The sequence below is a fragment of the Staurois parvus genome, unplaced genomic scaffold, assembly GCF_062004578.1.
Source record: "Staurois parvus isolate SC_StPar_1 unplaced genomic scaffold, SC_StPar_1.0 ptg000025l, whole genome shotgun sequence".
Lineage (NCBI taxonomy): Eukaryota > Metazoa > Chordata > Amphibia > Anura > Ranidae > Staurois > Staurois parvus.
The window spans coordinates 18,679,719-18,705,880 of NW_028317821.1; the positions used below are offsets into that span (position 1 = coordinate 18,679,719).

The following is a 26,162-nucleotide window of genomic DNA, read 5'->3' on the forward strand; positions in this document are numbered from 1 at the left end:
CTATGAACAATAGGCAAAGTTGTGAAGCAGCTATCTGAATAGGCAGTCTTTAGCCCTAGTTTTTAGTCAACTAGTGTTGGGGCCCAGCCTTTATGGTGGTGCACATGAGTACAGTCCCAGTGAAGTCTGCATGCAGTAAATAACGCTGTTAGTTAAATGGCTGATCCCTATGTGCTCAGTCTCTGCTAGCAACAACAGGTTGGTGGCAGCAATATCCTCTAACCAGTCCCAGCTATACAGCAATAGGGGTCCTGCTGTTCAGATGTCAGCTCACTTCTGGATCTGCCTGGAGCAACTCTTGTCCTTAGCACATGGCTGCAGGCTTGTAGCAGGTTTATGTGCATAGAAGCACATGTGCACATCTTGGTGTCCTCGCAGTAAGAGGAACTCCCTCATTATTCAGGCTGTGTCAAATACATCTCTCTCTCTTTTACCTGGCTCACATTGGGAATTGTAGTCCAAAAGTCTATTAGCTACCATAGTAAAGTTTATTTCCTGAACTTCGTCTCCCATGATTCAATACTGTCAACCATCAAGTCTCTTGAGCTCCTTCGTCTTGTCAGATCCCCTGGTGTATGAAGGCAACGCAGTGTTAACCCATTCAGCTGAAGTCCAGTGGAGACACAGAAAGCCCTGCAGCACAGTGTCCTGAATCGCTATGTGTCTTTAGCCAAACACCTGAATACACAGCAATTTGGGCTGCAGCAAACTTTGTTATTCATTAAATATCTGTTGGGCTACGGTGTAGTTTATTGACTGCCTATATTACACACATTATAACAACTTTTATCTCTGATGAATGAAACTGTTATTCACTCAGAACCTTAGTGAACATTGACAGGCCAAAAACTCTAGAGAAGTGTATTCTTTTACACGTTGACCTTCACCATATCATTTAAATCTATTCCCACTCCCATTCCAAGCCTTATCTATCTACTCTGTAAAAGGAAAAATGCCTATACTTACTTATCCTGGAGCCACTTTGGTCTGGTCACATGACCATCTTCCAGCACTGGCTTCAGTGTAGAGGAGGAACAGCTGACATTAGAGGTCCCATGGTAAGCTTATGGGTGATGTTCTCGTACAGCCTCTACTCTACACTAAAGATGGCAATGGGACTCATTCATGTGACTGGACTAGAGAGGCTTCAGAATAGGGAAGTATAGGCATCTTTTCATTTACAGGGTAGATAATATAGTCTTATAATGGGGGTGGGAATAGATTTAGACTTAATTAGGGTATGACTACAATTTCACTTTAAACTCACTTCTAAAGTAGTCCTAATTGGCTGGAGCTGGGAAAAATGTGCAAATAAACAATCATCCTTGTATTCTAACTTTTTCACATTATAAGCAGCACATTTATTATAAATTATGTTTCTGAAGCCCGAAGTTCCCTACACCATACAAAACATTTATTATGAGTCTCATTGACATTGACATTCAATAAGTCTTATTCTGTTGTACACATGAGAAGGTGTTATTATGTACCTGGAGAATTTAGGGAACGCTTTACAGATTGTTTTACTGTGTCTCCACTGTAACTTGTCATATCTTATCATTGTTTATGTCTATTTTCAAACAGGATTAGGTGAAGGTCCCTTTATTCTCTCAAGTTGTGGCAACAGTGAAATTGTATTAGGTGTTAATGTTACCAGCAAATATATATTCCCATTGCCAAGAATGAGTGCACACGGAAATGTTTTATTTAACTTCATGGTAACACCTGGACTTTTCAGAGATAAAGACTTGTGTGAGTACTCGATTTCCAAATATTTAAATAATATTGTCACAAAAAAATGCATGCAATTCTATCAGAACTTCGATGTATGTGATGTTAAATGATCAACACGGTGAGACTAGTCTTACAGTCTACAGTCTTACAGCAGCAATGTGCTCTGAAACCTACCTATGGTATATTGTAATTCTCTGCTGCTGATAAGAAAACCGTTATTTCGGGATTGCGTATACTAAAGTATTTGTGTCTTAGGTCAGTAGGAAAGAGCGGTATCCAGACATGTCATGCTTTTTAACATAAGAAAAGTTATTTAATAGCGAACATTACATAGCATAAAACACAACTCTCAAAATAATCCTGAACACGTGTAGAAATGTGTCATTGGAAGATTTAGTTGCCCTTAATATATGTAGGTATGTGTCTGTAGGATTGATTTACTAAAGGCAAATACTGTAGACCAGGGGTGTCAAACTCCATTTTATGGCGGGCCATATCAGCATTGTGGTTACCCTCAAAGGGCCAGTTGTATCTGTAAGACTAGAGCACCCCACTCCCCCCTGTATATCAGATGTCAAGAATCCCCACCCTCCCTAACATCACCGTGCCCCCTCTTTGGGGGCAGAGCTGGGAAGCAGAAAGTGCAGGGTCTGGAAGAGGACCATAGGAGGAGTGGAGTCAGTTACCAGAGTCTGCTGAATGCTGAGACCAGGATAGGTGGATATGAGGGGGTGCCTTAGTTGCAGAGAGAGGTGCAGGATCTGGTGGAGGAGTTCTGTCCTCCTCTCTACTGCCGACTTCTGAGACGAGGTGGAGGCAGAGACAAGGGGGGTACCGTAGCTGCAGAAGAAGTGCAAGGGCCACATGAAATGGCCTGGAGGGCCGGATTCAGCCCGCGGGCCTTGTACACTTTGCAAGTGCAGTTGTACTCTGAAAGTGCAGTTGCTACAGAACTTAATAAATGAGGGGAAGCTCTGCATCATCCAATGCCGTGTAAGCAAAAATCTGTTTTTTTCTTTTTTCTGTGCATGTAATTGGCTATTCTATGCAAAGAGAAGCTTCCCCTCATTTACTAACCTCCGGAGCAACTGCACTTGCAAAATATGAGTCTATTTACCTTTAGTAAATCAACCCCCATATGTGAATGTGTGCATTACAAATCCACTGCCATCTAAAACTATTTTGGTATTGGATGAGTTGGTTAAAAAATATGGTAGTAAAGGGTAATTCACTAAAGCAGTACAGGCTGTTTAGCCAGCAAAGTGATTAATAAATATGCTTGGTAAATAAAAGGAAGCTGTGTTCACTTTGAATACCCAATCATGTGCTGAGGAAATTACAAATACAGGATCTTTGCTTGCACATAACTGAGTGATCAAACTGAACACAGCTTCACTTTATTCACTAGCTAAGTCAGGGGTCTCCAAACTTTCGAAACAAAGAGCTAGTTTACTGCCCTTCAAACTTTAGGCAGGCCAGACTGTGGCCAGTGGGTGTACAAAATGTCCTGGCCTTGGTGGGAGTAAACAGTGCCATGGTGGTCTCTAGGAGTAAACAAATTACATCGCTGGTGTCAGTAGGAGGAATAGTGTCCCATCACTGGTTTCAGTGGGAGAACTAGTTCCCTATCTTGGGTGCCAGAGGGAGGAATAGTATCCCATTGTTGGTGTCAGTGGAAGGAATAGTGCTCCACCTTTGGTGTCAGTGGAAAGAATAATGCCCCAAGGGCATTAGCCTACGTTTCAGTAATATGTTGGCTACATATGTGCATAACCAAATATGATAAAAATCCACGTTACTTTGTTTGGTTCAAGTAGCAAGAAACCCCTGATGGAAAATGTCATTCTCCATCTCATATGCCACATTTGAATGCCTTGGCAGAGACATCGCTCACAGTCAAGCAGTTTTACTTCTCTAGGAATAGTTTGCAATATGTAAATCAAAGAACGGCTGCTTGCATCAGGGGCAAGTGTTTGGTCTTGTGAAAGGTTCACTTTATTATTCAACAGTTTGGGTAAAATCTAATACGTAAAGTAATCTACTTAGCTATATTAATATTAAGTGTGTGAACATACAAGGATATGATCTGAATTAGTCATTGCAAAACTCAGTATTGTATTCTTATGTCATCTTTCATTAACCACTTGCTGACTGCCCACCTGCACTGTACTGTGGGTAAATGAAGGCTGTAGGCAATGCAACGTACTGGTACGCCAATGCCTACTTCCAGGTTTATGGCGTGCGTGCCCCCTGCCCGACACCTGCTGTGAATGCACGCAGCAGGAGCCTGTCAGCAATGATTCATGGTCAGGACCTGCTGATGGGCTGTGTGCAATCACAGCCCAGAGCTCTTGTGTTGGTAAACAGCACAGAGCTCCAAGGGAGTGATCTGTCAGTTTCTGAACTGAGAGATCAGCTAGTAAATGCAGCACACTTTGGACACATTACAGATATTTAGGTACATATTTAACCCCCTTGATTGCCCTAGATGTTAACCCCTTCCAAGCCAGTGTCATTAGTACAGTGACAGTGTATAATATTATCACTGATGACTGATGACTGTATTAGTATCACTGGTAATGTCAGTGTCAGTTAGTCAGTTCACCCCAATGTCAGTTAGTGTCAGATTGCCCATTGCAGTACAGCAGTCCCGTTACAAGGCACTGATTGCCACTGATCTGTAGAATAAACAATAAAAATTCCAGTATATATACCGTAGTTGTAGGAGCTATAACTTTCACACAAACCAATTGATCTACACTTATTGAGATTTTTTTTAAATAAAAAACATATAGTAGAATACAGCACAGTGGCTAAATGGTTAGCACTTCCACCTGGTAGTACTAAAGTCTTTGGTTCGAATCACAGCCTACCTAGAGTTTGCATGTACTCCCTGTGCCTGTGTGGGTTTCCTCCAGGTACTCCAGTTTCCTCCCACACTCCTTGCTGGTAGGTAAATTGGCCCTAGTATATGTATGAATGTAAGTTAGGTACCTTAGATTGTACGCTCCTTGAGGGTTAGGGACTGATGTGAATGTACAATATATATGTGTAAAGCGCTACGTAAATTGACAGCGCTATGTAAGTACCTGAAATAAATAAATAATACATTTTGGCCAAAATTTATTAAGAAATTTGGATTTTAAAAATGTATTGAATTGGATATGTTTTATAACAGAAAGTAAAAAAGATTTTTCAAAATTTTTGTTCTTTTTTCATTCATAGCACAAAAAATAAAAAACCCAGTGTTGATTAAATACCACCAAAAGAAAGCTCTATTTGTGTGAAAAAAATGATATAAATTTTGTTTGGGTACAGAGTTGCATAACTGCTCAATCACCAGTTAAAATAATGCAGTGCCAAATAGCAAAAAATGGCCTGGTCATGAAGGGGGTAACACCTTCTGGAAGTTAAAGAAGAAATCTCACTTCATTTTTTTTCACCCAGGGAACAAAGGACATGTTTTGACATGCTAACTACCAGGTTGGACAGATCACCTCCTCCCCATGACAACATAACCAGCAAAGAGACGGCTTCTTGATTACCAGCTCTTGTTTCAGCTACAAATAATTGCCAGAAACAAGCGGCAGCAAGAGTAATGCAGAGGGACAGGTGGTTGACACGCCTCTTCCCTCGACATTCCTTTTGCTTTTGTTTTTCTTGGGACAGTACTTGGAGCTGAGCTGGTTAACAAGCAGCCGTCTCTTTGCTGGTTATGTTTTCATTGGCTGCTTGATAACCGGCTTAGTACTGTCCCAAGACAAACAGAAGCCAGAGGAATGCAGAGGGAAGAGGCTTGTCAACCACCTGTCCCTCTGCATTACCCTTGCCGCCTCTTGTCTCAGGCAAGTATCTGATGCTGAGAAAAAAGCTGATTATCACCCATATGGAAGAAAAATATATCTGAAATATATTTTTAAAAATATTCTTCCCAAATATATTGCCATATATTTGAAACACTACAATTTTGGCCATATTCAATATATATATATACACACACACACACATATATATATATACACACATACATACATACATACACACACACACACACACACACATTGCATATTGAAATGCATTTGTATTACAAAATATCTGAAAAATATTTTTTAAAATACATTTCAAATATACTATATGTCTTTAAAAATACAAATCTACATTTTTGGAATGCATTTACCGATATATTTAAAAATAGATGTTAAAATTACTTTTTTATATGTTAAAAAAATCTAAATATATTTTAAAAAGATATATTTTTAAAAATATATATTTATTGAAATGTATTTTGAAATATATTGAATATGGCCAAAATTGTAGTATTTCAAATATATGGCAATATATTTGGGAAGAATATTTTTTAAATATATTTCAAATATATTTTTCTTCCATGTGGGCAAGCAGCCATCTCCTTACTAGCTATGTTGTTGGATGTTTGCAGGGGGAAGGGGGGGTTGGGGTGCCACTTGTCTGAGGCAAGTACCTTGATGGTAATCAAGCAGTCATCTACTTGCTAATTTAATTGTCAGATGGATGCAGGTAAAGGGCAGGTCTGACCTGGTAGTTAGGATTACAAAGCACATAGGGGCATGGAATGGAACACTGAATGAAAATCAAAGTGAGAGTTCATATTTAATTATGTAGTTGCAGTGCACAGGATAGTAGTGTGTACAGTTTATTGCAATTTAAAACCAGATTTTGCACGTCACTTCAGTGTTTGTGTCAGCATGTATAACTCTGACATAAATTTATATGGTACAGACAAAAAATACAAGTGAAAAATGACTATAACCTGCACTTGGGTGTAAAATTATTTTGTTACTTGTGTACACCAAACTAAATTAGCATACATCAATGTATGACTCAAAATATAAACCAAGTGATCATCAGAAAAATGATATGTGAATTATTAAATAAATTAAAAAAAAAAAAAAAATTGATCAAATCAATCAAAAGAGGCTACTGTTGCTACATAGGGTACTGACCGGGGGCGGACTGACAACTCATGGGGCCCCCGGGCAATAGGGGATCATTGGGCCCCCAAGTCCTCACCCACACTCAAACCACACCCAGAAAAGCCTATGAAAGGTACCTGGGGAATCTCATGGAGCCCCTTACTGACCCTGGGCCCTCGGGCAGTGCCTGAGTTTCCGAATGGTCAGTCCGCTCCTGGTACTGAGCCTCATAAAGTTAGATAATAATAGGAAAGCGCTGCCTAAACATAATTTCACCAACATATACATTGTGTCCTTATACGATAACTCTTCTCAATGTCCACACACTGTGTATAACCGTGCAATCTCTTAAACAGTATCTGTGCTGTGATCTTCTTAAAGGTGCTAAAAATACATACACTGTGCTCCCCACTCACCGACTTGTGTGGACTCTTAGATTTAGATAAGAGTCTAATGTGCTTATTGGGAAAAATCCCGGTATGGCTGGGACTTGTAGTCCTCCTCAGTGTGGATATGCCCCTTAGTTGCGCCCCTTAGTGGCGCACCAGCATGCATTCAACAGTCCGTAAACAACATCACAAAGGCTCTCGTCTTTGGATGCATTTCACCCCTCCCACTGGGCCTCCTCCTCCTCCTCAGAGTAGGCCCAGTGGGAGGGATGAAACGCGTCAAATGATGAGAGCTGTGGTGACATTGTTTCCAGCTCATGGAACGCACGCTGGTGCAGTGCATCCAATTTTGTCAATCTTTATGCGTGTCATTTCTTTAAAGATTTCCTAAATTTTTTGACCTCTGTATCTGATCATCTCCACGACTAAGGGGTATATCCACACTGAGGAGGACTATAAATACCAGCCATATCGGGACTTTTCCCACTAAACGCATTAGACTCTTTTCTAAATCTAAGAGTCCACACAAGTCAGTGAATGAGGGGCTTCCCCAGTGGGGAGCACAGTGTGTTTTTTTAGCACCTTTAGGAAGATCACAGCACAGATACGATTTAACAGAATTCACGGTTATACACAGTGTATGGACTTTGAAAAGAGTTGTATAAGATACTATGTATGTGTTGGTGAAATTATGTTTAGACAGCTCTTAACTAATATTATTGTCTAAAAAATACAAGTGCTTTATGTGAGTACACTGTTGCCATTTGTTCATATTGATGTATAAAGTGTGGCTATATTGGTGGATTTGTATACCGCACTGTTTTTCCGTTTATGAACAGTATATGCATAGATGTCCATCAGATGCTTGTGTATCTAAACTCTTTTGGTTAACAAAAATTCTGAAGTAATTTAATACCTTAGTGATAAATAAATCAAAGTACTGTACCGTATATGAGGTTCTGCAAAGGTAGAATTACACTGAATTCTATTCTATGAAATGTACTTTTAGTAAATTATTTAGCTACATTGTAAACAGTTTAGAAAATGATGATCACTGATGCAAGGGGTGGTAAACATTACATGTTGTACAAAGTAAGCAAGTTGCATAATTGATCAACCCTTCAATCTTTAATGTATTGGTAAATACACAAGGACTATCAGCTATACTCTGCTGTGCATGCAAAACGGGCTTACTTAGCATGTTAATTTACGTATCGTACTGCATTCCATTATTTAATCAACACAGAAACAAATAATTTACCAAAATAAAAACAAATATATAAATGTCATACTGTAGAGCTTAAAGTAAGTGCCCTTTCACACTGATCATTTTTTGATCCGCTTTTGGTGTTTAAAAAGCAGAATAAAAATGCATCCTGTCTTCAGCTTAATAATGGAATCTTCTATTCCTCCTATCAATTCATCCCCCACAGTTATTACCTTTTTTACCACCAGCCCATTCCTCTTAGATTGTAAGCTCCAAGGAGCAGGGCCCTCCTATCCCTCTTGTATTGAACTGTATCGTTGCTGTATTGTCTCCCTTTATTGTAAAGCGCTGAGCAAACTGCTGCCGCTATATAAATCCTGTATAATAATAATAATAATTAAAAATGTATCCCTTTAAATCCTCTGGAACTCTTCACACCACTGCAGATGCGCTGTGGTTGCAATGTGTTTTTTTTTAAAGTCTGGCATGCAGCAATTTTACATGTTTAAAAAGCTTACGAAAACGCACCTCCCCATTGAATTGAGTGGAAAACACATTAAAAACGCACTTTTTGGTTGCATTTCTGGTACATTTTTTGAGTCACATGTCCATGTTTCACAGGTGCATGCTGGGAGTCAAGCAACCAGAAAATGCATCAAAAACATATAAGCAGAGCTGAAAAAATTTCAAAGAGTAGATGTAGAGAAAAAATAATTCTTTGGCAGAAAAATATCTCCTTTATATGTACCCTATTTGTGTATTTAGCGGTTTGCTAGGAGTCCAGTTTTCAGCAAACCTGTTGCTTTTGCTTTGCATGTGAAAAGCATAGGTTTGCTTTCTGGACTTTAAATACACAAATCAGTGTCCTAAAGTAGCTGTTGTCCTTAAAAGATTGAAAACCATTGTAAAACATTATTTTAATTGTAATATTTTATATGACATAGCACTATCACTTGTCTCTTTGGAATCTGCGGAACGGCCAAACTATTTTCTGACAGTGCAAGAAAATGACAGCGTGCGTTTGGAGCAGTGGGAAGCCAGCTCAATGTTTCGTAGAAGAGCTACCTTTTTTCATCATCAAGGCCTCTGGGTTCCAGGATATAGTGCCTTCGAATTGCACAGCAGAAAGGGGTTCTTTATTGTCTTAACTGCCACAGAAGTTAAAGTTTCCAAATATGACAATTCTGAGGAATTTAAACTGTCCAGTGGATTTAAGATCGAAGGTGAGTACTAATATTAAGAAATCTTCACTTGTATGTATACAATTGGGTATTGAAAAATTGAGTTACTACAAACATACAGTATATGCCATAAATGTTTTGTATTGTTCTATGTTACTTTGCCTTTTATATATATATTACTGATATATCACTCATGTTTATTAGTTAAAAGTGTTCTGAGAAACAGAGATAACTAGGATCATATGATTTGACATCCTAGCTTGTCATACACAAGCATATCTGTATTTAAAAACAGTTTAGGATTAGTAGGCAGCCATTATCTGCAAAATTATCAATGAACCAAATACCACTGCAGAGTTTGTATATTACTCTGTGGGCTATTTATTGTGGCTTGTTATAAAGCTGGCCATTGATGGATAGAATTTTGAAAATTCTTAGAACATTCTCAGAATATTCAAATGTTGTTTGAAAGATTTTGCTTGCTTTTAACATTGATTTTGGAACGAATGGACTTTCCCAATTGAAAACCGCATAGAATACTATAAATGTATTCATTCGAGAAAAAATTTTCATCCTGCTCCTTAGAACTTTCTCGTCAATGCAGTAAAAAATTAATGTCAATTGTACACACTAACAATTAGAAAATGAACACACTTTCTTAGAACATTATTTTTCTGAGAATTTTAATTTGAAACTCTGTGGAGGGTACTTCTCTTTATAGGCAATAACATGCCTATAAAGGGAAGTAATGCTTCCAAGCTTTTCCACAGACCAGATCCAGGTCCCCTCATGACTGGATGCTTCCAAGCTTCTCCACTGACTAGACCACATTCAGACCTCCCATGACTGGGTGCTTCCAAGCTTCTCCACTGACCAGACCATTGCCAGAACCCCTATGACTGGATGCAAACTCCTCAACTGGTTAGACCACATCAAGATCCCTCATGAATGGATGCTTCCTAGCTTCTCCATTGACTAGATCAGATCAGGATGCCCCATGACTGAATGCTACCAATCTTCTCCACTGACCAGACCAAATGCAGATCTTCCATGACTGGGTACTTCCAAGCTTTTCGATTGACCAAACCATTGCCAGAACCCCCATTACTGGGTGCTAACAAACTTCTCTACTGACCAGACCAGATCCAGACACCCCATGACTGGGTGCATCCAAGGTTCTCCACTGACCACACCAGATCTAGACACCCCGGGGTTTATTTACTAATGCTGGTTCACTCAGAATCTCGTGCACTTCTGCATGGAAACCAATCAGCTTGCAGGTTTTATTTGTAAAGCTTATTTGAACAAGCTGAGGTTAGAAGCTGATTGGCTACCATGCACAGCTGCACCAGATTCTGAGTGAACCAACTTTAGTAAATCTCCCCCCCATGACTGGGTGATTCCAAGCTTCTACAGTGAGAAGTCCACGCCCAGACCCCCCATGAAAAAAGTGTAAATAAATAATTATATATAAATATATATTTGTTCATAAAAATACTTTTTTTAAAAAAGCAGTTGCCAGATCAATCCCCTGGTTTCAGGGGAATGATCTGGATGACAGTTCTGTTTTCTGTCCAAGTGTCAAATGCTCACAGAAATTAATGTAATGTCCTTTGGATTTTTAAAAGATATTTTTATAGGAATTTGGCCGTACAGAAAATACAAAAAAACACCAAAACAACTTAATATAACAAAATATAGCCCAGAATCCCAAACATACTGTTGAGAATACATAAAGCAAAATACACATTTAGAGCAAGATTGGTGCCACCTGAATCATTCAGTAATATAAAGGAGTCACACAGCTAAGGAACAAGAAGGAATTACATTGTCAATTGGATTTTTAGTGATTGCACACCTGTGAAAAAGTTGTCAACTTGTTAATTGTTAAATGATATCACATACATGTGAATTGAATAAAACATAGCAGTATGGAGAGCTTTGTACCCTTTTCGATGCTTCATTGAAATTTTCAATAAACATTGATGATCTTAGAGTTGTGGGCAGGAGGAGGTGAGTTGTTCTGAATGCAGTTTTATATACATACATTTACGTATATACATACAGTATATGCATGCACACATAGTTGTGTGTGTGAGCACAGATATGTGTTTGTATTGTGGCCGATCTGTGCAGGAAGGTATGAATTTAGTTGATACATACGTGATTCTGATACATATCAGAATCATGATTCACACATGTGCGGTGCGGATTGAAGTTCAGGTTTCACAGCTAATTGACACAGTAGTTGTTCAGCGGTTAATGTCAGGTTTACATCAGGTTCAGGACAGGATTAGGTCAGGATTTTATCCTGTTCATATGTGTGGTTTAGAAGTCAATAGCCTGTATTCCAGATCTTAACCGGACCACACTGCTCAGAAATCGTACAGGACTCTTTTTAAAACTTCACTGAATCCGCACCGCCAATGCACAGGACCATAGGAGGCAATGTTATTTCACATGTCATGTGGATTGGATGTGGTTCACACCACATCCAATCCACGTATATGTGAATCGGCACTTATGGCAGTAAGCAGGTCAGTTTGATTGCATAGTTATACTAGATATATGTGTTTGCCAGTAGCCCCTTTTAGAAGTCTCCTGTTGGGTACAGGTGTTTGATATTAATGTGAAATACTGTAAATGTATCCTCCTACCCTGCAATTTATACTCTACAATTAAGCTCTTCATTGAGTGAAATGCATTGGAGGAGCACATGGATCTGTCAGTGCGCAAAATAAATAAGCAAATCTTTGTCATGGCTTTCTGGAGAGTGTCTCTCTTCCTTCCATATATTGAGTTTTAGAAATCTGGACACCATATTTTAGACTGTTAAAATATCTTACTGCTGATTTCACTGTCCTGTAAAATTCCCATTTGTTGATGTCCGATTCTTAGAATATGTCTTATGTTTTTCAGAGATTGCTGCAGCAGTTCCTTACAGGCGAATGTGTGAGTGGAGGTATGAACCATGCGCCAGTCCTTGTGTTAAAACCTGCAGTGATCCTGAAGCTGTTTTATGTTCTTTTCTTCCACCGTAAGTTAACGTATTCCCTTTTGTAGCATAATTTCCTGCAGAGACCATTACCATCTATCAGCAATTCTGTTTATTTTTAGTTCTAAACCCTTTTTTGACCCATTATGCACTTTTCTGTGTCTTGCCCATTATATTTTAGTATGCCAGAAAATGGATAGTATCCTCATAATGGAGATTTTCCTTCACTTCCTATCTCTGTATCCATTGTCTCTGGGAAAGGAAATCTGCTTAATAAAGTTATGGCAGCAATAAATATATATCAGTGGTTCTATCCCTTCCCAGTTCTATTAAAATCAAGTTTTGGCTGAAGTAACACTGTTACCAATTTCCACAACAGTCATGTAAACTTTTCTTTTTTTTAAGTAAACATAATAATTGATTCTTTTATTTGTGTTATTAATTTTGAATGTTCATTGTGTGGCTATTAAATCAAATATGCCTAAGAAAGTTTCTATAATTCAGAAAATATATTTTTGTTGCTTTTTTAAAGGGTGGAAGGATGTATTCCATACTGCCCAAACCATATGATTCTTGATGAGATTACACTCAAATGTGTCTATCCAGAAGACTGTAAGTATGACTATTTGTTACTTCTATTGACAATGCATAATAATTTTAGATAACATTTACTATCACTAGATGTTAGTACTGCGTTTTAAGGTGACTTTTACAAGTATTCATTCTACAAACTGCTACAGTTATATAGTGCCAAAAAGATACCTGCTCATACCTGTAAAATAGGTATTCTGCTACATGTCTTTGCTAAAAAAAAATCCCAATATGTGTACATTAATTGCTTTACATGAAAGTTATAGCGTTTACAAATGGCAGTATATATACTGAAAATTTTTATTTATTTTTTCTAGTAATGGTGGCAATCAGTGACTTATAGTGGGACTGCAGGACTTCGGCAGGCATTCTGACACTGGGGGGAACTGACTTGATGTCATTGACATTCCCAGTGACACCAATACAGTGATCAGTGCTAATAAGCACTGACACTATACTAATGGCACTGGGCAGGAAGGGGATACCATCTGGGACGATCAAAGGGTTAACTGTGTGCTGTGTTCTGTTTTGCTATGTGGGCTGTGTGTGTGTTTCACTGTAAGAAAACTGTAAGAAAACTGTAAAACTGTAAGAAAACTGCTTTGTATGGCTCTGCTATGCAGAGCCATACAAAGCAGTGTGCAGGAGCTGACAGTATGCAGCAGCTGACAAGGGAGAGATCTGTGTTGTTTATACATAGGTCTATCCCCTGTTAATAACACTCGGCGATCACCGGGTGCCAGCAGGGAATTACCGGCTGGGACCCAGTGATTGACAGCCGAGGCCGTGAAAGGCCCGAAAATGCAAAATCACGTATACATACGTGATTTTGCGCACCCATGCCGCCCTGTGGCAGTATTTCTGCTATAGGGCAGCGCAGAAGAGGTTAAAAGAGAAGTGAGGGAATACAGCAAAATAAAAAATCATAATCACCTTGATGGCTGCAACACCAATCCCAGCTGCACCTGTTCCTCATTGGCTCTACCCTGAGACCTGAGCGATCAAGCACTGCTGATCTCTCAGTTCTCCCCCTCCGCTCTGAGCAGAGTGATGACTAGTGATGGGCCGAACGCCCCTCTGTTCGGTTCGTGGTCAAACATTCTAACCTAATGAGTGTTCAACCGAACTTTGAACTTAATGCAAGTCTGTGAGACTCGATCTTGTAATTCAAAAGATCCCATTTTGAAGGCTTATATGCAAGTTATTGGCCATAAAAGGGGTATGGGGAATGGGGACTCGGGTACTGCCCTGAGGGACATGAATCAGTGAATAAAAAGTACAAAAAAAAAGAAAAAATTTAAAATTCCTTTGAATATCTTGCCTGGGGGTCCCCTTAAACTACCTGCAGAGTTGCACATCTGTACAATATAAAAAAATGTAATTATTGTAAAAAGAAATCAGCAACCCTTTAGGTCTGTTAGGAAGGTTAAGAGGGAACCCACAGTAATTTTTTTTTTTAAAGTGCGTGGGGTTCCCCCTAGAAGCCATGCCAGGCCCTTTAGGCCTGGTATGACTTTTAAAGGGAACCCCACCCCCAAGAATGCAGGAAAAAAGCGTAGGGTCCCCCCTAAATTCCTGCCAGATTCTTGATCTGAGCACAGGCCTGGGAGGCCAGGAAAGGGGGGGAGGGGTGAATGAGTGCCCCCCCTCTCTGTGGCTTACCAGGCCATGTGCCCTCAGCATGGGGATAGTGTCATGTCTCTTCCCCACAACCCTTGCCCGGTGGTTGTGGGGGTCTGCGGGTAGGGGAGCTCATTAGCATCAGGGTACCACTTTAAACAAGGGGGGACTCTGATGCTGCCCCCCCATGAATGAGTAAGGGGTACTTGTACCCCTACCCATTCACTAAAGGGTTACATTGTGAAAAAATAAACACGCCAGAATTTTGAAAAAAAATCTTTTATTGAACAAAAAAACAAAACAACAGTTTTTGACAAGTCCTTAAAAAAATAAATAAATAAAAAATGGTTCTCTCATTGTAATCCATCGTCAATCATGGTGTCCAGTGTTGTCTCAACTACACCGACTTGCCAAAATGAAAGAAAAACACAGGACCTGCTGACCTGTCTGCAACCATCGAGCACTCGCCACAATCTAACAGGTCTGACAGTTTGGTCAGATGTAAACAACTGGGCGGAGCTAGCTGTGCCATCACTGCTAGCTCTGCCCCATTGTGCTGTGATTGTCCAAAGCATTGCACTTGACCTGTGGTCAGGTGCATTGGTTTGGCCAACCACAATGCACTATGAGAGTGCAGTGCATTGTGGGGCAAGACGAGTGAACATCCCACCGAATGCCCTTACCATTCGGGGAACACACGAACGGCTGATATTCGAGTTGAACTTACATTCGACTCGAACATCAAGGCCATCACTAGTGGTGACTGTCAGTCACTGTGTCATGGGATTTTTAAGCTCAGGTTTAAACACCTGATCCTGGTTGATTAATGATACCCAATTCAAGAGATAATATGTAGCTACATAGAGATCAGACAGACTCAAGGAACTTGATTCAGTTGACCTGTTTTAATTTTTGGCGCTTCAGATTGACATATGTAATGTAAGTTGATTTAATATTATTACAGTACATATTGAGTTAATTGTCTTGTGATTATGGTTCATGAAGAAGTCATCATAAAAGAATGTTTATTTCTTGTGGCTTGGGGTGCCATTCAAATATAGCATCCAGATGCTGGTTTCCAGGAACTTGCTTTGACACAGGTTCTCCAAACACTAATCATTAGTTTAAGGTAGTCATCAAAATTATTTTTGCAATATGCCAATGTACACGTAACAAAAAGAAATAAGCTCAGATTAAAATTAAAATGAAGCTATTTGTCCTAAACAGCCATCTTGCCAACTTATACTAGCTCTCTGCTCTGCCTCTCCAGTGCTCACTGCGCGCCGGGTTGTGGAGGGAGCCGGAGGAACTAGCTCAAGTTCTCAGCAGCATGCTGAGAGGTTGAGCCAGTTGCCGATCCAGGTCTTTCCCAAGCTTGGACCGGCTGAATGACATCAGTGCACAGCTGGCTTTAGCCCACTCTCGGCTGAAAATGGGTAAAAGGAATACAGAAAGAACTGCACTCCTGTGATACATGGAATCAATTGTGTCACGTAATGGCTCAGTTTGAAGAAAGAGATTCTGCTTTAATGCATACTGAGACGTTGTTCTGTTGTGTTGTCTTGGTCTTATGTATGTTCTTGCATATGTAGAAGAGGCTGTATAATGCCTTTATTGAGCAAAGTAGTGGTAACATATTATCTGGAAGTTAATGACCCTGTTTGCTACTGACGATTCCGCAAACTTTAACATGAACAAGTGAAAGATGAAAACTAAAAAATCTAACATTGAAGATGATGGGTGGTTACTTTATACAGTATTTATTTCCTTTATCAGTGAATGATGGAACTTTGTACTATAAAATAGAAGCATAGGAGAGTTATTATTGTAGGTGTAAAAGTGTGGTTGCTGTTGAGCAGGGTCCAGATCATTCTTGGTGTTGGAGGACAGAGGCTGCTTACAATGTATTGGATGTTCTTGTGAAAACAAATATGTTTTTGAGAATAAAAAAGCTGTCACACCTAGTAGTTCTATGCCTGTCACACTGCCAGTTTTGTACCTGTCTAACCTTTAATTTCTGTTTCCAAATTTTTTAAATATATAATACAATAAAATATAATAAACAAGACACTAAGTTAGAAGGCAGTGTCAATTGTACATATAATCATTTAGGTGCTTCAAAACAGAAGGGCTGTTAACCGTACAATATTCTCTGAGTTTTGTATTATACAATTCTTTGAAGAACCATCCCGGTGCAGGGTATACCCTAGTGGGGCCATAAAATGCCATAAGATCAGCATGTCAGATAACTGAGTTCACCTATGTACTCTGTTTCTTCCAACCCAGGGTGGCCTTCGTTTAATCAGATCTCCTCCAGGTAAATCATAGAAGCTGAGTAGAAAAGAAAGGGATGGAGTAAAGATAAGAAAAACAAAGGAAAAAGAAATTAGCAGTGGTTAGCCCCCCAACTGCCCCTCTAGGTTACAGGACATATTTAGGTGGCTGTACCCATCAAATATTTTATCCAGGACTTTTCAAATAAAGGCATCTTGTCCTGTAGATTTGCAGTAAGGCAGTCATTGATCATGATCCAGGACATTTTGGCCTTCAGGAGGTCAAAAGGTATTGTAGGGGATTTCCATGATCTCGCTATGCAGATTCTTGCTGTGTGTGTGTGGCCCTCGGAGCTCCTTCCACTGTGCTGCCTAAAAACGCTTGGTGTGGAGACTTGGTCAGGTTTACACTGGGGAGCAAATAAAGGAAGTTATAGGTAACGATCTAGAATCTTCTAACTTTCAGGCATGTTCACCAAACATGATAAACCATGCCCTCCTGACCACAACCCCTGAAACAAAGGAAGGAAGCTACCAGACCACCCTATCTGGGACCAAATACCGCCATAAAACACTTTGTAGTTAGCTTCAATTATTGATTATCGATGTGGATGGATACTGTGCCTGCTTATGCCATTCTGCCAGGTCCAGGGGTCCCCCGTGTCCCTCTCCCATCTTTCCATATAGGAAAACTTAGTCTCATTAGAGGACAACATGACATAGATTTTGGAGATATGACCAAGTGTTTGTCAATGCCCCTACATATATATTCCATAGGCATTGTAGTGGAGAGGTCTGACTTTCTCCTCAAGGATCATATGAAGTGTGCAGTCTGAGCATAGCAGTATTGTTCTGATTGAGGTAAGTCGTATTTTTCTCATAGGAGTTGCAATGACAAAACCCCTTGACCCTTCGCTATGCGCAGGAGACTCTTGTTGGTCCACCACTGGAAATTCTGGGGTGTTAGACCAGGGATGAATTCCAGATTCTCCAGCAATGGAGCCAGAGGAGTATGGGCAGATCTGAATTTGTGTTTTGTGGCTAATCTGTTTCATAAGCACATGGAGAAGGATAGTGTGGGGCAAAGTATTGTGGGCCTGTTCCTGGCCTGCATCCACAATAGGTGACTGACTGGTCTCATGGGTGTGATAGATGATTCTATGTGCATCCATGTAGGGCGGCTCTGCTGGGTATGGAAACTAAGTAGCGGAGCTAGTTGGTCCACCTGATAATATTTATCCCCTCAATCTGGGAGCATATAGCGTAATTATATTCACCCTATATCTTTTGTCATCCCAGATATATGTCATCAATTTTTGTTGATGTCTTAAGATCTAGTAGGTTTATGGACACTGGTAGGGTTTGAGAGAGGTAACGGAAATGTGGCAAGAGCGAGTGCAGCCTAGCAAACCAGGAGAGGGTTCTGAGTCCACCTGGTCAAATCTTCAGTACATTTTTTATAAAGTGGTGGGTAGTTCTTTTGGTATAGGGTTTGTAGAGTAGGGGTCAGGTTAATGCCTAAATATGGGAGGGCATTGAATTGCCATTTAAATGGAAAAGAGTTTTTAAGGGCCTGGACCTTGGAATGTTCTAATGAAATATTCATAGCTTGTGACTTGTTATGGTTTACCTTTAGGCCCGATATGGAGGAGAGGAGCTGCAGGCCTGCATAAAGGTTAGGGATAGATGTGATTGGGTAGGAGAGAATCAGCAAGTTATTGTCCGCAAACAATGCATACAGTATTTGTGGACACCGCAGGGTATCCCCTGGATGTCAGAGTTGCTCCTGAGTTTGATTGCCAGAGGCTCAAGTGCTAAATTAATTAATAATATAGGAGACAAAGGGCATCCCTGTCGAGTGCCTCGTCAAGTATATATTCGTGGAGAGCCATATCCCTTCACAAGAAGATTGTTTGTGGGTCTATGGCAAAGCATCTGCAACAGGGTCAAAAAATGCGACCCAAAGCAATATTTGCAAAGAGTGAGGAAGATATTCCAAGGAAAGGGAGTCAAAGGCTTTATGTCTAGAGATAAGGATAAGAACATGCCTCATCTTTGGCCCTGTTTGTCCCAGTCTGAATGTATCACCAAGATGATGTTAATTAGGCACCGCTTTTGGCCCAAGGCCTGTCGTAGAGGGATGAAGCCAACCTGGTTGGGGTGTATACATTTGCTATTTGCTTAGGAAATTGTTTAATCTGACCATTATTTTCTTCATGATTTTATGGTCAACATATAAAAGTGAAATGGGTGGTAGTTGGCTCAGTCCCCATGATCTTTACCTGGCTTGGGAAGAAAATAAATAGTCGCATCATTTTCCCAAAACGCATTGTAGAATAAGCATAAATTAGACGTTATGGTCCAAATATATTTTTTGTAATTGTGGCCTGAGAAGCTGTCAGGCCCTGGCACTTTAGAAGGTTTAATCACTGCAGTGACCTCATTACCTGTGAATTCAGCCTCCATTGTATCCATATCAGCCCGCGTCAAGCGAAGTAGTTGGAGGTCGCTCCGACAAGTGTGTGGGGAGTGGGTCTGGAGGTGAATATAGTTTTGTATAGAAATTAAAGAATTCCCAAATTATTAATTGCAGGTTTTGGGTAGGGACCCCGTTGTGAGTTCGAAGTTTCAGCAGGTCTGGGTTAAATGGTCTGGGAACAAGTTTTTCGGCAAATAAAGTGTTGGGCTTATCACCCATCCTATAGTACTTATGCCTGGACCAACAAATGTATTTTCCAGCACTCATCGTGAGGCTGAGGTTAAGTGCCAGATGAGCCGAATCAATTTGATTTCTGAGGATTCTGCTTTTGTGTTTTCAATAAATTCTGCAGTTCTCTCTCCTGCTGTGTAATGGTGGATTCTCTGACTTTCTTAGCCCTGCAGGCCAGCTTGCCTCTAATAGTCGCCTTGTGGGCTGTTCAGGTTACTGTGGGGCAAATGTCCAGGGATACATTATCGCGGAAATAAAGTCTAATTTCCTTTTCTAATTCTCTGAATGTCACCAGGTCATTAAGCACAGAGACATTAAGCCATCATGCTGGGGGTTGAGGTTTAGACCAGAGATCAGGGACATACATCTCTACCAGGGAGTGGTCGGACCAGGGGGTCACACGAACCTTTGCCCCAGTCACAAATGGTAACAAAGAAAGAGTGTCAATATGGTCTATTCTTGAGAATGTGTTGTGGACATGGGAGAAGAAAGTGTAATCCATCGTTGTTGGGTTATGGTCTCTCCAAACAATTATTAAGTCATAAAAGTACACTAACTTCACAAGGGAGCAGCCCTGCTTCTGAATGGGTTTATAGAATGCCCTGTGGGGGTTTGATTTGTGAAGAATTTGGTCAAGTAAAGTGTTACTGTCTCATCACTTGATCACTGTGCGAGGCATCAGTATATCAAACATGGTTCGGAAGAAGGCTGCTTAGCCAGTATTGGGGGTGTAATAAGGTATAAGCGTAACAGCAAGATAATTTATTCTCCCCACCGCCATGATATACCTGCTCTCTTTATCTTTTATGACCTCTCAATTGGTAAATGGGACCTTCTAGGCAAATCGCCACTCCTCACATATGAACTATTGGCGAGGTATTAGGTATTTGGCGTGGAGATATTCTGCAGCCGAGGATCTGGAAAAATGTGTTTCTTGGAGGAGAAGTATATCTCCCCCTATTTTATGGTAATAATGGAAAGCTTTAGTTCATTTGAGAGGGGAGTTAAAGTCCTGTACGTTATGTGTAATAATTGTGTACTGGGATGCGGGTGGAGTCGTCATGGTAAGGCCAGTATCTGCACTTAAGACAGAGCCTCTGAATTGATTCCCTTCTCTGGCATACAACCTGTCCAGGGGCAGTTGTGTGGGGGGTTAGCCAAGTGGAGAGAAAACTAAGAATGCAGAATAGATAAAGAGTTAAGAAGAACACAAAAACAAACCACTGAACAAAACATTTAAAGAGTAAATGCCCAAAGTTTAAACCAACAAGTAACTTTTGGCCAACCGAAGTTGGAAAGAGTTATCACTTTTCCCTTGTTTGTAAAAGACAGTGATAGTTTTGGTAGCTTTTGACATGGTAAAATATGACACATTGCTGCATTTTAACCAATGATTTACAGTACAGTGTAGCTTACCAGAATAATAACATTATTGTATAGGTATAGACTACAACATATTCCCTCACCACTGATCCATGACCCTCCCACCCTTATTTGGGATGAGGGTGCAGAGCTGCAAATTGTGTTAAGATGTACCCAGTCCTTGTCTGCCAGAAAGGAACAGGTTGTCTATTTCACTGTTTGCCAAAAATGGGTATAAAATAAAACACAACAGGGGTTAGCAAATATTGTAGCTACTCACAATTAATAGCTTGATTAAAATTGATAAAAATGCTAACTGTTGTGTAGGTGTGTTTTGTGTATATATATACATATATATATATACACACACACACAAAACACACCTATAGTGCTCAGCATAAATGAGTACACCCCTTTTGAAAAGTGAGATTTTAATCAATATCTCAATGATCACAAGAACAAGTTTTATATAACATATGTTTAGCTCATTACATGAAAGTAGGTTAAATAAATAGCTTAGATTACAAAATCTTCAGTTTTACTCAAATTAGTTGATGCAAAAATGAATATACCCTACCATAAAAACTACTACACTGCAACAGTGGCCTTAGATGTATGTTTTGGATCATTGACATGTTGGGAAAGTGCAGGACAACCAAGGGCACGGAGTGATGGTAGCATCTTCTCTTTCAATATAGAGCAGTACATCTGTGGAATCATGATACTATTAATGAAATGCCACTCCCCCACACTCATGCAGCCCACAGAAGAACACTGCCCACCACCATGTTTCACTGAAGGCGCCATGCATTTTTATTTGTACTCTTAACCTTTGCGATGCCATACAGTTTTGAAGCCATCCGTTTCAAAAACATTTATCTTGGTCTCATCACTCCAGAGTACAGAGTCCCAGTAGTCCTCTTCTTTTTCAGTATGAGCCCCGGCAAATTCTAGGTGGGCTTTTTTCGTGCATGCTTTAGGAGAGATTTCCTTCGTGAACTACACCCATGCATGTTTTTCCTCTGCAGTGTACACCGTATTGTGTCAAAGGAACCAATGACCCCAGTTTGGCTTTCTACTTCTTTAGCTAATTGCAATTAACTTGGATGGTGATTTTCTTCAACCCTTCTCTTCAAAAGACGCTCCTGTTGAGGTGTTAACTTCCATGGACAGCTTGGTCATCTCTGTGAGATGGTTGCACTTCCATCTTTGTTAAATTTCTGTATCACTTTTGTTACAGTATTCTGATTGATAAGTAAAGCTTTTCTGATCTTCTTGTAGCCTTCACCTTTCTTTTGTAATGAAAATATTTTCTTTCTCAGGCCTTGTGACATTTCTTTTCCATGTGGTGCCATTGCTGAGAGCATGAAATGGGAAGGGGTTCTCTTTGTTAATTACCGCCCTTTTATACTCAACTGTCTGCCTGACACCTGTAGTTGAATTCATGTTAATTAGAATTTTGTTCTCTAAAATTTAGCTTTGCTTCTAAGACTTTCATTTTTGTCTTGAATGAATGACAATGACTGTCCCAACATGACAATGATCCAAAACACACATCTAAGGCCACTGTTGCATTTCTGAAGAAGAACAGTGATTCAGTGGCCAAGAATGTCTCCTTAGGAAAAATACTTTTTTGTGTGTGCAATTAAAAAATCTTGTTTGCAATCAATGACCCACATTTGTGGGAGTATTTTGCTGTATAATGTGCCATAGAAAATGTTGATTCTGAAAGAAAAATAAAGGTTTTCTGACAAATCTGTTGGGGTGTACTCATATATGCTGAGCAGTTTAATTTAACTGGAACAGCAAATACTCTGTTAGCTAAACAATACAGTGCGTAAACTAAAATCTAAGCAATTGATATCACTGTCTTACTGATATGATGTAACAGATTTGATATTTGTAATCCCTAGGTGTTCCAGTGAAAACAACTGTTTTACCTACTTCCTCAAAACCAATAAAGACAAGTTTGACACCAACCATTTCTACAAAAGAAATATATCAGACAGAGACTGAACCATATCAGACAGATTTTTCAGATACATCACCCTATTCTACAACAGCTACAACTGTTGGTCCAACAAACACAACTTATGCAGCACATACAGCTTCATCAGGTCTGCGCACTTCTACGGCGTATGAATCATCTCCTGACCTGCTTACTAGCGAATATGACAAATTGACTCAAAGTACTTCTCGTCCTGAAATACAACATTTGACAACACAGAACATGAGCCTGGGAACAAGCATAGACTCTTTAATAACTTCAATAACAACCACCTCTTCTTCAAGTTCACTTCTAACATCACCTCATGCTGCCACTTCATTTGTAACATATAAAACACTACCTCCAAAAGAAGCTGTTGACACAACAAAAACCCCAACACGAATGTTGGGTCAATCTTCTCAGGGCCTTTACCAGTTGACAACAAAATCAGTCACTGCAACTCCATATACTTCCATGATGGAACTGATTACTTTGTCCTCAGCCACAGATGTATCAAGATATCCAATTCTGTTAAATGTAACATCTACCATTGAAACAAGTACATCTTCAGTTACACCACCTGTATCGTTGACTCCATCTGTGGCCACTACAATTTTAGCTTCATCTTTATATGCCCCTCTTTCCTTCAGTACAACTAGCTCTAAAGTATTAAGCAGTCAGTATTCGCACACAACATCTCAGGTCAGTACTGATAAAAAGGTAACCAGCATTCCTCCACACACATCACATATATTGCCACATACAACCTTACTAAATGGAACTGTGTCTACTCTAGAAACACACATAAACCTTACTGAAAGTTCAAGAACTGCATTAACCACCTCATCTATTTATTTGCCTCCACTGACCACCCTGTTAACTACAACTTCCATGGCACCTTCAACATCTCATGTTGATCTGCAACAAACAACCAAAACTGTAGTTCAGACCAAAATGAAAGAAGTAATGTCTACTTTGTCTCCAACTTCTGTGTCTTCCACAATGCCAGTGGTTGTATCTACGATTAAACCTTCCTTTAGTTCATCTACATCATCTACACTAAACCTACTAACATCTGTGCAAACCTCCAAAATAATTCCAAAAATTACACCTCTGCAAAGTACCTCTTCTACTACAACTGTACTGCTCACTTTGGAGACCACATTAGCACCAAAATTGACAACAGCATATGAAACAAAAGACCTAATTAAGACTACAGCTAAGCAGACATCCTTGCTAACTACCAATGCAACGCTTATTCAGACCCCACCTGTGACTTTAAGTACTAAAAAATTTCCCAAGAGTACTGAAGCCCCTCTTAAAATACTAACAACTCTCAGAGAACATTTAGGTACTAGCACATCTACAACAGAAGGTACAACTCATGAATTTGGAAGTAAATCTACAGAAAGTATCCTTTCTACGTATCATATTATTCCAACAAGTTCAGCTCTGAAACCTACAAAACAAGAAACTATGGTGGATACTTTTTCGACACACTCAACCAAAACATATTCCTCAGTGTCCAAAGAGAGTTTACTTACAACTTCATATTCATCTCCAACTTTTGAAACTTCAACACACATTTCTCCTGTGCCATTAGAAATAACAGATTCAATTACAAGTATCAGTTCCACAGCCAAATCTTCTGTGCCTTCAAAAATAACAAATACAAGTATCAGTTCCACAGATACATCTTCTTCTGTGCCTTCAGAAATAGCAGACACCACTACAAGTAAGTCTACAGTGCTTGTTACTACTGTTAAGCATTTGGAGATACCATTTACAATGATGCCAACCACTACAGAAGCCACTCCTGCATCTTCCACATTTTCTGCTGTGAGTGAAACAACATCTGAAGCTGTGACTCTGAATAAAACTAGCATAGAACCAACTTTCAACACTACACATAGCTTGCTGACTACTGAAAAAGAAAAGTTAGACTCTTACACAATGAAAAGCATCAGCACTATTACCAAACAAATGCATACCTCATCCATTAGTAATAAAAGTGAAATCTCCACACTTCAGCCAACAGAAATTCTGGAATCCTTGAACTTTACGGAACCAACAAAATTTCCAATGCCCCAAAATGTAACATATGAATTGTTTTATTCAATATCATCTTCTACTTCCAAGCCACTGATATCTGCTACGGCTACTGAGTTAATAACAAATGTTACAGCATCATCAGACTACTACTCATTTGGAACAATGTTGCAAACAAGCAGCTCTTCAGAATGTATGGTATGTAATGTATCTTAATTCTTAATATGACCCTGTATTTTGCATGAACTAAACAAAGTAACAGATTCACTTGAAAGTAAGCACCTCAAGGTGTCAATATGTATCTCCCTGACACGCAAACCTGCAGTGCAACCCCCAATAATTTTTGTGTACATTTTGACTTGATCTGAGCTATTAGCAGTGACAGTGATTGAGTGTGGTGACTGGCCAATAAGTCACCAAGCACTACAATATTGCAAGAAGTGAGAAGGGCTCCATTTTTCCTATAACTGGTGTTGCTTGGTTTTTGAAAAGCTGTAGCAGCAGGGAATCAAAAGTAAGGGTCGTCTTCAGGGGCGGACTGACAACTCATAGGGCCCCTGGGCAATAGGGGATCATGGGGCCCCTGTGTCCTTGCCCAAACTCAAAAAAGCCTATAAAAAAGGTACCGGGGGCATCGCATGGGGCCCCCTGCTGACCCCGGGCCCTCAGGCAGTGCCCGAGTTTCCAAATGGTCAGTCCGCCCCTGGTGGTCTTATATCTTAGTGGTGCAAACATACATTTTGAGTGTCTGTCACTATTTTGTCTAATTGTCCAGGCATATAGAAGTGCTAAGAGATCCTCGGAGTCTTCAACTCTGGTTTTAGAAACTTAAATACAAGTTGTCCATTTGCCCAACTACCAGTGCCTTTTATTCAGTAGCACTAAAATAAAAAAATAATTTCTGTACCAGTTCATGTTCTACACTGATCCACCTTCACATCTAGGATAATTGTTTTAAGCTTTGCCTTTATTCACCTACGTACATATATTATACAATTGAATAATACAATAGACAAACAAAACTGTATCATTGCTATTTAATTATCTATTGCATATGCAAAATAGTATGGCAATCAATTCTAGCATTAGCCTACATTAAAGGTCTACAGCAA

The 26,162-nt window shown here is 39.7% G+C and overlaps 1 protein-coding gene across 1 annotated transcript in view; it reads left to right on the forward strand.

The window, feature by feature from the left end:
• The window catches only part of OTOGL (otogelin like), a 204,650-nt gene that overhangs the window by 121,735 nt on the left and 56,753 nt on the right, over window positions 1-26,162 (forward strand). Inside the window, exons 31-36 of the mRNA XM_089652693.1 lie at window positions 1,585-1,752; window positions 9,227-9,505; window positions 12,383-12,500; window positions 12,991-13,070; window positions 22,928-24,601; window positions 24,695-25,248. Of these exons, the coding sequence (XP_089508819.1) occupies window positions 1,585-1,752; window positions 9,227-9,505; window positions 12,383-12,500; window positions 12,991-13,070; window positions 22,928-24,601; window positions 24,695-25,248 (2,873 nt within the window). The remainder of the gene's footprint in view (window positions 1-1,584; window positions 1,753-9,226; window positions 9,506-12,382; window positions 12,501-12,990; window positions 13,071-22,927; window positions 24,602-24,694; window positions 25,249-26,162) is intronic.